This window comes from Scleropages formosus, chromosome 16 (assembly GCF_900964775.1).
Source record: "Scleropages formosus chromosome 16, fSclFor1.1, whole genome shotgun sequence".
NCBI lineage: Eukaryota > Metazoa > Chordata > Actinopteri > Osteoglossiformes > Osteoglossidae > Scleropages > Scleropages formosus.
Genome location: NC_041821.1, coordinates 18,272,342 through 18,285,999, shown reverse-complemented (window position 1 = coordinate 18,285,999; position 13,658 = coordinate 18,272,342). Strand labels below are relative to the sequence as shown.

At 41.0% G+C, this 13,658-nt stretch overlaps 2 protein-coding genes across 5 annotated transcripts in view; one reads left to right on the top strand and one right to left on the bottom strand.

The window, feature by feature from the left end:
* The window catches only part of LOC108933782 (AT-rich interactive domain-containing protein 4B-like), a 61,318-nt gene extending 48,739 nt beyond the window's left edge, over positions 1-12,579 (bottom strand). For both annotated transcript variants that reach the window (XM_018751096.2, XM_018751097.2), the window contains exons 1-2: positions 12,379-12,579; positions 9,819-9,871 (exon numbers count right to left, since the gene is read on the bottom strand). In XM_018751096.2, the coding sequence (XP_018606612.2) occupies positions 9,819-9,824 (6 nt within the window). In that variant the 5' untranslated portion in view covers positions 9,825-9,871; positions 12,379-12,579. The remainder of the gene's footprint in view (positions 1-9,818; positions 9,872-12,378) is intronic.
* A 469-nt stretch (positions 12,580-13,048) lies between these two features.
* Positions 13,049-13,658, top strand: part of ggps1 (geranylgeranyl diphosphate synthase 1) — a 30,521-nt gene continuing 29,911 nt past the window's right edge. Inside the window, exon 1 of one of the 3 annotated variants that reach the window (XM_018750732.2) lies at positions 13,049-13,309. The gene's annotated coding sequence lies outside the window, so the exon portion shown is untranslated. Of the gene's footprint in view, positions 13,310-13,337; positions 13,452-13,658 lie in introns of those variants that run through there. The other 2 variants (XM_018750737.2, XM_018750736.2) reach the window with 2 other exon arrangements.

Below are 13,658 nucleotides of genomic sequence, written 5' to 3'. Positions count from 1 at the left end.
AAGAATGTTTTTATTTGTGTTGGAATGATAAATCCCAGGTTCCAAAATCCTCAGCAGAAACGGTTTCGTCCTCAGCAAGTGGTTGTGGTTTTGTGTTAATGTAGTGGACTGGCAACCCATCCAGGACTCATCCTACCTTAAACCTTACACTTCCCTGGACACGATTTCTTCAACCCTAATTGAAAAATGTTACAGAAAATACGCAGATACATGGAGTAGCTTTCATTATTTATTTGCAGAGAATGCACTATTACTGACACTTCCAGATAGTCTTCCACAGCTTGCGACAGTACATTTAACTGATTTGAAGTGCTGAAAATATGCGGAATATATTAATACCAAGCAGTTTGTTCAGAGAATGTAATCCTTGCACTAACTTGGGCTTTGACCCTGCAACTCAGTTGGGAATATATTTTGTTTTAATTACTACTCCTGTTATTCGCAGGTGATATGCATGAATGAAAGTGATATGTGTAGTGATATGCTACTTCACTGAAAGCAGCATGGAACTGTATTTTGTATTGCATGGAACAGCAGTTAGTGTAGTGTGCTCCCAGGCATGTTATTTGAAGGCTACTGATTCAAAATGAAGAGGTGTTCTACTGTATTACCTTTAACTAAGATAGCAAATGTGAATATCAATATGTATATATGAGAAAAAATATGAAACCACTCAACAAAGTGCCAACAAACACAAAAAAATATTTTTTTTTGGTACTGTCACATAAATTACTATTACCATGTTTACTCCAGAGAGAGCGATGAAGCTCTGCCAGGGAACCAGGTATTATACGAGTTAAACTTTACCCCCAAAAGCAGTTTCCTTTTTCTTTCATGACACTGGTCTCAGATGCCAATCATCCAAGTGCTCACAATAGGGCCTGTCCGCAGGAGGCAGATTTACATTTATTAACATGTAATCTGGGGCACATCCATAGGACAGCGCACCATAGAGACCGCACCATTCAACATCTGGCTCTGCCACCACTTCCTGGGGTGTGCAGCTTCTGACAGAGAGCTGTTCGGAAAATTTCCAAGGTGCGGAGGCGTACACCACATTTGCATTCAACATTTTTGTGTTTTATAGCTTTTTCTTCTATCCATAGTAAAAAAAAAAACTATATTATTCTTTCAGCTGGCATGCAATTATTCATAAAAGACTACTAAATATTAAAGTAATCCACCTATCAGTTCTGGAACTTCTAACAGATTATATTCTTCATGCATCACATGTCTTCAAACAAAGAGTAATGTAGCAAGGTTGTTTTATACAAGTCTGCAAAATGTACATTTGAACCTATCAGAATACACATTACCAATCTGTTGGGCGACTGGTGGCAAATTCAAATCACAGTCATTAAATTAAACTTTTGTCATACTAGAACTGAGCTAAACAGATAGGATTTTATTTTTATCACACTTCTTTGGTGGACTATTATCTGAAAAGGCGAAGCTGTAGAAACCATTAATTCAGGTTGAGCCACTTTATTACTGTGACTTGTGCCAGTTAAATTATATTAATTTTCTCCATTTGTCGAAAGGAAGTTTCCAAAGGGCAAACCAATGTTTAATCAGACAGACAAAAACTAGCAGAAAGATAAGGACTCTGCAGATGCCTAACTGGGTGGAATATGGTGGATTTTAAACCACTTTCTTATATGACAGAGTAGTTAACACCTCAGCAGAGTTGTTGGGACATGGGATCAAGATTATAATATCTACACACCATATCAACACTGTATTAATTGAGCATGGTAAATTCAGTTGTCCTTTTCTGACAAAATTTATTCATGGTGACACCAGCTTGCAGATCCACTGATGAGCAGAACTACATCCAGAGGTTTTTCATGCTCTTTTAGTGCAAGAAGAAGGTAGAATAAATACTATTATGTGCAATATCATTCAAAGATAAGTTAAGGATCACACCCAACAGCCCCATTCATTGTGTTCAGCAGTACACTGTATAGATCATGGCCAGTCTAGACAAAGCCCAGGTGTCAACGGGAAACCAAAGGACTGAAAACGTGTTGGCTAACCCTCCCTGATCTCAACTCAGTCTAGCCTGGTAAAGCAAAGAGCTGACGGTGGTTTATAGGGGTTGGAGGAGAACCATAACAGACCATCAGCAACAAAGACTGGTGGATCACAGAAGTTGGCTTGGCCATAAACACATAGAAGACCTCTGAACTCAGTAAGTGAAATCAATGGAAACACATGTAAGAAACACCAACTTTCCCTTATTGTGCTTGGCAAAGCAGTAGATGTTGTTCAATGACAGCACTGAAGCCAGGTTTCAGTTTCAGCCAGAAGGCAGTACTGGATTAGAACACAGAGCATTCCAGAACTTTGTGGCTGATCCCAGACACTCTCCAAGCTCCCCAATGCAACCAGGACTTTGAGCATGCCACAGTCACTGAAAAAGTCTCAGTCATTTATTTACTTGTAGTCCACACAAGCAGTTTTCACAAAGCAGTGGAGCCAATGAGTGCAACTAAGCTTCTGTGTCTTAGAAGAAATCAATAAGGATTGCTCTTTCCCCTCAGGAACAGAAGAGAGACAGACAGCCACAGTCTATCAGACTTTATTACGGCTGTCTTTGAGGCAAATGTTAACAGCCACACAACTACTACTGTTTTTACACCATTTTCGAGTGGAGTGCATGACAAAATTGTCCCAAATTTACTCCTACCTCAGCTGACGTTAATTGTGAGTTTTGGCATGCCAATTAAAGTATTTTTGGCCTGTTTTCCACCAATCTGTGTCAGGTTTGTGTTTTTGTTCCCATCATCTTTCTATTTTGGCGGTTGTTCTCTTTAGTGTGTTATGATTTGTGAATGCTGCAGGCTGCTATGCTGCTTGGATGAGTCCACGTTGGAAGGCTTTGTTAAATCAAGTTTTGAAAAAGGTGTTTGGGACTAAACACAGACCGATAAGCAATAGTTGGACACGTCTTCCAGAAAAACACACTAAGTAAAGAGAGTTAAGAAACAAGAGCCGACCACTTGTGCACAACACTTCAGAAACATAATAATTCATGCTTTCTGTTCATTCATAACAAAATTCTTCAAAAGGTCACATGAAGAAATATGACATTACATAACTTGGCTGGAAAGTGAGCAGTTACACATGTTTTACAAGTTCGCCACCAAAGTGCAAAGTATTCCATTTATACGTGGTCGCAAGAACATAAAACAGACCATCATGACAGTAAGGCCTGTTGGGTTCTGTTGTTTACAGTGTGAATATCAGCCAGCTAAGCATTAGTCAGCAGGACGAGGTATCCAACGGTATTCAATCCTTGTCGCTCAAGACCTAAAATACGAACATACATTTCAGAGAGTATACACTTTTGAGTATCATGCTTTTTAAGTGAAATTTGGCAAGAGGCTACAGTACATTAGAAAACTAAAAACCAATAGTTTTGTTTTAATGAATGAGCCAGATAAGTTTGCCCAAAACTTGTTGCTTCTAAGATCGGATAACATATGTAATGCCTCTTTTCTTCTGCGGCACAAAAAGCGGTGCAGTGGAAACTACTATCCTCCAAGGAAAGCAATTAAATTTCGGACTTAAATTACACAGTTGCAGCATAACGGTTTGGGGGTTCCCGGAGCTGACTTGCAACTGGAGCGACGATACACATAAGAAACAACAATTGAGTTTGTTTTTAATTTAGTCCACCCCTCGGTAAAGCCAATTCCACGCAAAAGCCAGCTGTGCCTGAAGCAAGAAAAAGGAGCAATAAATGCATTAAATTATTAAAGAGAAGCAGAAAAGGGTCTTCTCATCTGAAGAGGCCTTAACATTATTTTGACATGATGATTAACCAAGTTGTAAAATCAGGCCATGAATCAAACATGGTCTGAAAGTGACACGTCTACACATGCAGCGGTTTCATGTGTTTGTTGTGGAACTCTGGCACTTGGGTTCAAATACCATCTGTCTACCTGTGCAGCCTCTCTAGAAAAATTATGAGCTGCCTACATCACTTTCCCCATTTATTCACACATTTAGAAGCTAATGGATGGAAGGTCTGCACTCAAATACTGCATATGCTTTTTCGTTAATGTTTTAAATTGTGCAACCTGAAACAAATTAAATAGCATGAGAAGACACATTAAATCACTACAGGAGCATGACAAAATGAATTGCCCTTTTATTCTGGTCTTTTTCATGCAGTTTTCCCTTAACTGAAGTTAAAAACTCTGTGCCAAATTTTCAGCAAGCAGTTCATGGTAATGTAGTACAACTGATTGCACAATGAATCACACAAATTTAATTTGCGCATATGCAGCACATTAAAAACAGATTTCCTGAAGACCTGGGGAACAAAGAAGTGTTTGCAATTTTCCAAACCTACAATAATTGCTCTTATTAACAATATTACAATCAAAAATGTCCAATAACAAAACTGATTTTAATAACATCTATAAACACAGAAGACAGAAATTTAAAAATTAATAAAAGGGTAAAAAAGTTCATGTTTAGGCACAAACTAATAACATAAAGATGAAATTGCAATGTTAGGTCTATTACATAAGACCTCCAAACTGTATCATATTTATCACTAAACTTAAATTCTGAACTTATTATACAAGCTAATTTGACAATAGTGATTGCAAACTGTTACACAGTAACTGATTGTAGACAAAAGCTGTATTTTTACATTAATGATGCTCAGTTACTGTGGAAATAAAGTTTCCATCCCTTCACCATATGTTGGCTTCTCAACTTATGACAAAAATAGGAATTAGAATTCCATTTGTAACTCAAATTTTTTGTAAATCTTAAGTAATTTTACCATTAACTATCAATAATAATAATAATAATAATAATAATAATAATAATAATAACAACAATACACCCAGACCTCAGTTATTTTGCTGGTTAGGTTCTGTACCAATTCATCCCATTAGTGTAAACATTGTTCATCAGCTTCTGGCCACTTTCAACATTATTTATTATCTACACAATCAAAAATTTAATTACACAGATTTCCCTTGGTTTATTTGTGGGTTATACTCTATAACTGTTTTGGATAAAGCTACATTAAAAACATACATGCTGACACCATTGCTGTACCATTTTAATAATTTTGATCTATACTAAAATAAAGTAATTAAAATTACAAAATAAAAAACATTACATCCACAAAACAATTTAATGCTGAGTGTTATCCGATTAATCTCGAAAACACATGCAGCGTTCTGCATCATGTTATTGATCACCGAATGAAGGCAGTCCCACAGTCTTACGCTGTTTTGGTGCTTTTCCCGCCAAGTAATGTGAGGAAATGGAAACACATACAACTTTTAAAAATGGTAAATAATTAAAAAAAACAAACAAACAAAAAAAAAACTGCAATTACTCACCCACTTTCCTTAACCGCTTGTCAAGGCAGGGTCACAGCCGTTAGGAGCCTATCTCACAAGGCACAAAGCCAAGCAGCATACACCTTGGACAAGACACCAGCCCATTGCTGAGTAGCCACTCACACACACAATGCAGGAAAATCAGAGTCACAAGTTCACCTGAAACATATGTCTTTAGACTGTGGAAGGAAACCAGAGCAGCCAGCGCTAACCAAAGCAAACACAGGGAAAAAATGCAAACTCAACATAGACTTAGCTGGACCTGAAGGAAGGAAAAAAAAAAAAAAAAAAATTCATACACTGAACATTCATAACATGAAGAGTCAGTATTTACTGAGGAGTTTTCACAATTTCATGAGGGCTCATATAGTTTTTGGTATCTTCTGTCACATGCCAACACCTACTCTATTTCTTAAGAAAATTATTATTATTAATAATAGTAATAATAATAATAATGCTGCGTACTGTGACTAGGGCAGCAGGGTGGTGCAGCAAACAGTATTGCCACCTCTCAGCACCTGAGTGAAAGTGGGTTTGATCCCCACTCAGTGTGGAGTTTGCATGTTCTCTCTCTGTCTGTGTGGGTTTCCTCCCACAATCCAAAGAGATGCATTTCACGTGAACTGGCGATTCTAAATTACCCATAGCGTGTGAATGCCTACCCTGTGATGGACTAGCCAATTCAAGACGCAAAAGGGGACTTGCTGAAGCATTCCCGGAGCAAGGTACTTTATAAGAACTGCTACAGTAAAGAATCCTACAGTGTCAAAAGACTTGCTTTGGACTGAGGTCCTGGCATATCAGCAAAGTACTGGAGATTTTGGGGCTCACAATAAAGACATGAAACACCTATCAGCACCACATAGTCCAAGTGTCAGCACCCTTACAGAGTTTAAGAAAAAAAGAAAAACTATCCTCCAAAAGCAAGGACAACAGTTCTCATACAGCATTGCACAATTGTCTTTCATCAGCAACTTTTTCAACATACACTGCGCTAGACCAGATTCTAAAACATTCACGGATACTTGGTTTGAACAATCTCGGTTGGAAATGAGAGAAAAAGCTGGAGTTGGGGGGGGACAGAGGAAGGAAAAGATTTCTAATTTTCACTTTCTCCCCTGCACGGTTTCTCCCGCACCATGCTGCATGGATGAAATGCGGTTAAAAATTCAGGACCTTGGCAAGGACAGAGGGGTCTTCCAGGACAGAATAAGATTACTTGACTTCTCCAGTGCCATGAAAACAGTCCTGAGACAGCAGAATTGCAAGCACTGCCAACGATTACCTTCTGGGCCTTTTGCGGAGCTCTCTTTAAGGTGCAGAGCTGTTGCTTTTGAAATGAAGCATAAGCATGGGCTTTGAATCCCTTTTTCTGGAGCACAACCATACAGTCTGCAACTAGAGTTCACAAAAGAGAATCACAGAAAACCAAGTACTCAAGTAGCAGCTCCCATAACCACATGCAGTGTCAGTGTGCTAGTGACCAACAGCACAGAAGAATGAAACTGCTTCTTGTTTTCTTCAACTATGGGTGATACAGTGGCACAGCAAGCAGCACTACTGTTTCAACGTGCCTGGGTGGTGCGAGAGGACATGGGTTCAATCCCCGCTCAGTCTGTGTGGAGCTTGCATGTTCTCCCAGTGTCTGTGTGGGTTTCCTCTAAGAGTTCAAAGGCATGCTGTTCAGGTTCACCCCTAGTGTGTTAGTGACAGAGAGAGTGTCTTTCATTGATGTAGGAATGAGTGACCCAGTGTATCTAGCAGTGTAAGTCACCTTGGTGAATAAGGTGTGTGCGGGTTGATAACACTAAATAGAGTTCTTTGGAAAAAAGCATCTGCTAAATAAATAAAGGTAACTGTAAGTTTACTCTTCAAGAGCAGGTAATATTTCTGCCACTTCACCACAAAAGCAAGAACCATTGTCTTGGACCATTAATATTATTAAACACAGCTGGCAGCTTACAGTACTGCACATGTGGTACATTCCCCCCCCCCATATAAAATCATGTTAATTTACTAAACAGTGTTTTGGTGGATTTATATAGTACAAGTTTAAATACTTGAAACACTGAATAAAGACAAGAAGAAAAAAAAGAGACTGGAAAAAGTTAATGACTCAGCCAGTTGTCCATTCACTTGAATGAGTCATAAAAGATGGTAAAGCCTATCCAGAGATCTGGATGTGATGCAGAATGTAACAGAGTTTGGTCTCTCGGAATAATCCAAGTAGAAAAAAAAAAAAAATCAAATTCATCCCTCTGACAATTACGTCTTGATGTAGTATGACACTTTTCTACAATAAGATGTACATTACACTGGAAAGGCATTAAATGTGTTGGCATTAAGTATTCAAAAAAACAAAAAAAAAAATAAATCAAAGCACTGGAAGACTTTCAGATTCAATTGAATATGACGAAACAGTCATTAATTTCTTTTAAACATACTGGGTTACAATGAGAACAATGAAAACTGCTAAGAACTACCCAGCTAAGGCATTCCATCAATAAAAAATGTCTTTAACCTAAAAGCTGAGACTACATAAAGAGTCCTGCTGTAGTAAAATTCAGCATGGTACTTAATGCAAATTACAGTAGTAAATTCTTCAGCAAAACACACACACACACACACACACATTTTCAGAACCGCTTGTCCCATACGGGGTCACGGGGAACCGGAGCCAACCCGGCAACACAGGGCGTAAGGCAAAACAACAAATTAATAAAAACGTATGCTCTGATTAGAAAACCAAGTTTTTAAATGGCATGTTTAGAGCTGATCATTGAGCAGATTTATTTGAGCTGCCAGCATATTCTGACAGCCTTCAAAATTCACAGGCAGCCAGACTGTGGAAAGTGACAACAACCACTAATAAATGAGGACACATTCAATTAAGTTAACCTTGGACATCTGATCCAAACAAAAATTATGAATTGATTATTGAATCTAAACGTGCCTGGTTATTCCATTACATTCTGCGTGTCAGCATTGGTGTCCGCTTGGAGTCTACTGAAATGTCCAATTTGACGGATAATGAGTCAATAAACGGTCACTTAAACACACTAATGCCCCATCCCCTCCCTTGAAAGGGCGATACTGAATGAAAACTAGATTACTGATGGTAACTCTACCTTCTCTCCACCAGAAGGTTAACACTTTATACAACTAATACCTGTAATATCTGTAATCCATGTCAGTCAGAAGTGCACTGGGACCTCTGACCTTCTACCGAGGCTTAATGAGTTGCTCAGAGATCTCAGTTAAGCCCAGCTACATGGGGTGAGGGTGTGAGACACACGCAAAAGAAAAACACAGCGGCGTTATTCGGAACTTATCCGTTGCAAAGCAATGCGAAGCAGAAAGAAGACAACAGTCGAAAGATCTGCTGGCAATAATTCAATCCACGGATGCCCCTGGGGAACAAAATCGCTCAGTTTCCGGTTCTGCTCGACTGAGAGGGAGAGAGCTTCCTTTATTGGACAGTCAAGGCGCATCCTTCTCATTTCTGACTCAGTGGCTCTAGCAAAACACACTTTTGACAGAAATGCTCAGAAACGCCTCCAATGCATTCCACCTGAGCTAAATGGACTGCAGGCACACTATGTTTGCGAGGCCACGGTAAAGATGTGCTCAGTACAACTCTGACTTTCGGAATCACGATTTGCAGACCAGAGGGACTTTCTGTAAATACTACCTATTTGCCTATCAGGGACTAAAAATACCAAAATCAAAAAGAATTCTCGAAGTCCCACGTGAAAAACTTTCAATTTTCCCAACCCTATGCGCAAGTTCTTCCTCTATAAAACTTGGCACAGAATCATAATGCCACATGTATTGAAATAATATCAGTAAACATTATTCTATCTACAAAATGTCAAAGAGAAGCTGTCGGCCGCCCCCTCTGAAGAAAAATGAAAAGGCTTTCCCCGTATTCCGTCTTCCCCTTTCATGTGAGTCCAAAGGCCAATAGGACAAATCCTGCAGGCAATAACCCAGTAGCCGGTTACTATGGAAACAGAAGCACAGCCTGCCTGCTGCAATTACAGTCACATTCCAAACACAAAGTTATGGAGAACAAATGATAATAACATAGTGGTGGTTTTAAAGGAAGCATAAACTCATAACAGGACCAATCAAGATCTTTAAGAGATCATAATTTGTAATTTTACCACATCGCACTTCGAACCCTTTCCATTGGATCGGTAATGACAAGGTGAACAAACAGCACCAAATGCACAATGAACAGAATGGCTGAGTGTGTTCCTCGTGTTTGACCGCGCATCAAAACATGACTCTTCAATCTTTGACCTCAACACTATTTTATTGCAGAGCTTGTGACTAGCAGAATTAGGAAAAGATTGCATTTCCAAATCAAAGGATGGACAAAACAAGTTGTTTTTTTTTTTTTTTTTTATTTTTTAAGAAAAAAAAAAGCATGATTGACATTACCTTCATTTTCCCAAGAACTCCTTGGGTTCTTTGGACAGATCCAGATGTTGAGTCTGAAATTGAAAAATACCCGTGAAATTCAGGGATGAGTCAGGTTAATAAAAAGGGCTAATTTTACTCAGTCATGCACATGATGTACTACTACACGTACCATACATTCTGATTAACTGACTTGATTTATTTTATATTATAGGCTTTGAAAGGCATATGCACAGTATAATGAGAAATGTTCCAATACATGATTACACACGTGGAAATTCGATTACTGAAATTTTAAATCCAATCAAATTAATGTTAAACTAACACGGGAGGAATTTTGCGAGGGGATAAAGTTTATGAAGTGACAATGTGTCGGAGTTGCGCTCGTGAACGACGGAGCTTCAAACGTTCACGGCACGGCAGCTAAAATGACAAAACATGATGTCTGAGGGCACTGCAAGACGTTAGACGAAGGAATATCCACGCGTTTCACACCTATAGTGCTCCTTAAAGACTTCACATTTCAAAAAGGCGATCTCTGTGCTTTAAATGTGGAAAACATCACGCCACGGCCGGCGTGTGTGCGGATTGTTCAGAGAGACCGCACTGGAGTTCCGTGTACCTGTTTTATCTGTCTACACACACTTACTGTAAGATATAAATATATTTTATCGTGGAGACAAGCTTCTTGCAAAAGAGAAGAATGGGGGAATCATGCTTCTTTTGGCTTGCAGCAGCCTAAACTGACCAAGCAAACCTGGACTCATACACCAAGTTCGCAATTCATGCTGGGGACTGAAGCGCCGCGGCGCACGAGGAAACGGCGGGAGAAGCAGGGACGCTGCGAGCGAGGGATGGACAGGATGGGGGCTCGCGTCTCGCGCTCGGCCGCTCGCGCCAGAGCGCGAGGAGACCAGCGCATGACGCCATTTCTGTAACGCGGCAGCGCGGCTGTGTAAGGAGCGAACGATACACACACGCAGAGCGGCGAGCGACCCTGCCCCGCTTTCACGCACCTGCGCCCCGGTTCGCTCTCATTTTTACACACCGTTCTTGCCGTATATACTTTCGTTTCGTTCCCGTTAGTGTGGTTTCCTTTTTTCGGCTGCGGCCGGTGCTAAGTTATAATAAGCTCGCCTTGGCTTTGCTGCTGGTTGAGTGAGGGTCTCGGTCGGTGTTATCCACACCCCCGAACTAGCAAGCGAACAATACAATATACGCAGTGACGTTTTCCAGCGCTATCCGAAGCGCGGAATGGAAGCGAACCCGGCGAAGGTATTCGGGTGCTGGAGACCTCCGACTGCCAACTTTTTCCCCTGAAACACTGCAGGTACGGGTGTCGGTGCGGACCGGGGCGGGGGAGGAGGAGGAGGAGGAGGAGAAGGAAGGAGGCGGCGCGGGGGCAAAACTGCTGACTGCAAAGCGGGTCAAATTGAGTCGTGTGTCGGTCGAACCCACAAAAAAAAAAAGCCGTGCAGTCCGGGTTTCAGCTGTACTGAACGGTGTAAAAATGACGGTAAAAAAGTGACACTAGTGCCGATAGAAACTCCATCTCTGGCGCAACATTGTGGCAGAGCAGCCTCAGCATTGCTCCCAAAGTGACTGACTGGGCAACTAGGTGAAAAACCAATGTCAGCCACTACATCAAAGCCATTCCCTGCCACATACGGTGTGAATAACCTCCAAAACTGTAATTATCATCGCACTATCGTTATCACATCACCTCCTCCATAGCTTATAATAACTAGAGATACCAGCCTTTTAATGCAAAAAAAAAATAAAAACCCATCTGCGAATGAGTCTGCACGGCTGCTTCGCGCTGTCTGCCCATTGTTTTTATTTATATTTTAACATATGCTGGGTTTTTTTTTGCCTTCAAACGGTTTCTTCATAAACACGAATGAGTCCGGGTGAATGCTCTTTTCCCCTCAAAGCAAAGCAGGGGCTCGACAACTAGGAAATAATGAATAATGTGCATATCCGTGACATGGGTGTTATACATGATGATACTGGCAAACAAACAACGTCAGGAGCTCCGCGCAGCCCCGTGTTCCAGCAACGACACACACCGCAAACAGGGCGAATACGGGGCGATCGAGCAGCGGGGAGCTCTGCAAAACACGTTTAATGGAGACAAGGAGCCGGGCTTGCTCAAGAAGAGCACAGCAACGCGCACAGCACATTTTCAATCACGATACGGCTCGATCAGCCCTTATGTAAGGCACCAGCCCTGTCCCCCCCTGCGAGATCTCTGATGCATTCGTCGTTTTCAGGACTACGCCTGCTATGATACGCACGGATCGATAAATACTTATTTAACACCACCAGGAAACATAATATCACAATAACGCTGGCATCTAATAACCTCTCATTTACCAAGCTCCGGTTCAGCGATATTGCTCGCTTTTTGTCGCTTTGCTCGCCCAAGTCCAAAAACTCGCCTTCGCAGCGTTTTGCTCACTTCGTTTTCACTTCTGTATTATAACTGTGCGATTAAACAGAGAGGAGCCACGAGATGTTCTGCTTCTTGGATGCAGATGATATATTATTATCATTATCATTATTGTAAAAAATGTCCTACCTGCTACAACTTGGTATGTAGCCAGTTAGTCGAGTTGTGGAATTTACTTTTTTTGAGTTGATGCGATAAATGAATCCCCCATCAGACCATCGAAATGCAACACCGGTGTATTAAAGGTAAATGGTAAGGGTTTTTCTTCTTGGTAAACCCCAGAGTTGTGGGATGCAGAGCCAACGCTGCCGATCGGTCTCCCTCACTCTTTTCTCTGTGTTGCTCCCTCTGAAACTGACTGACAGACATAGACTCCGCCCATGCCGTCCACCTGCTCTCTCATTGGCTCACATTTGCTGGTCACCGCCCTCTGCTGTCAGTTCCTCTGAGAAAGAAAATGACGTTATTTTGTAACACCGACGAGGATGCATGCAGTTACAGATCGCGTTTTTTCTGCGATGAGCGCAGCCTGAAAGGGGGTGTGTTTTAACAATCACGGTCAGGATCATTGGCTCCTGTCAGGATTTGATCACAATGGTCCCCGTGTTGCGGTTTGACCGCAGAGACGTACCCTGACACAAAGGGCATTCTGGGAAATGTAGTTCAATTAATGGATTATGTCTCGACTAACATCACACTATGTTGAGGGCAAAAGCTGCTGCGTAGAACTACAACTCCCACACGGTTTAGCCACGGTTAACGTTTTCGACGAGAATCGACTCCTCCTTCTACAGGCTGGTTCAGTGAAAAAGCGATGGCGTAAATCTTAGCCGCCTATTTATGCCCTGAATGTTAACCGGGAGGTTCGTTCGCTGGTTCTTACAAAAAAAAACTATATTTTTTATACTTGAAAGAACGTCATCAGTTGAATGTTAGATATTAACTCAGTTTTATAGCTAGACATGAGTGGTATTCTTATGCAGATGTGAAAGGATAAAAGAAAAATCGAACGCGGAAGTGTGGAAGAAATCTCCCGGATTGTGATCTGCTGATCGGCCAGGTGGGTGGAGCCGCACGAGAATGGTTCTACAGACGCAGCCACGTCGTGAGTCGTGCGGGCTTGTGGTGGTGTGGCGGCATCCACGGCAGGTTGAACGCTGGTGTGTTGATGACAGCCAAGAAGTACCTTCGTGGTCTGTGCTGTACGTGTGATTGACAGTATTTTAACAGTATGACAATCTACGTGCATCTTGCCCATCTGAAGCTTAGTAATAATATGATTATGATAAAACTGACAGATATAATGTCCTTTCTGTTCTATTTTATATATATATTTTTTCGGACTGTTCATCTACTGTTTTATCATGTAGCTTACTAAATGGTAGTGCCTTTTTTAAGATAAAGCATGA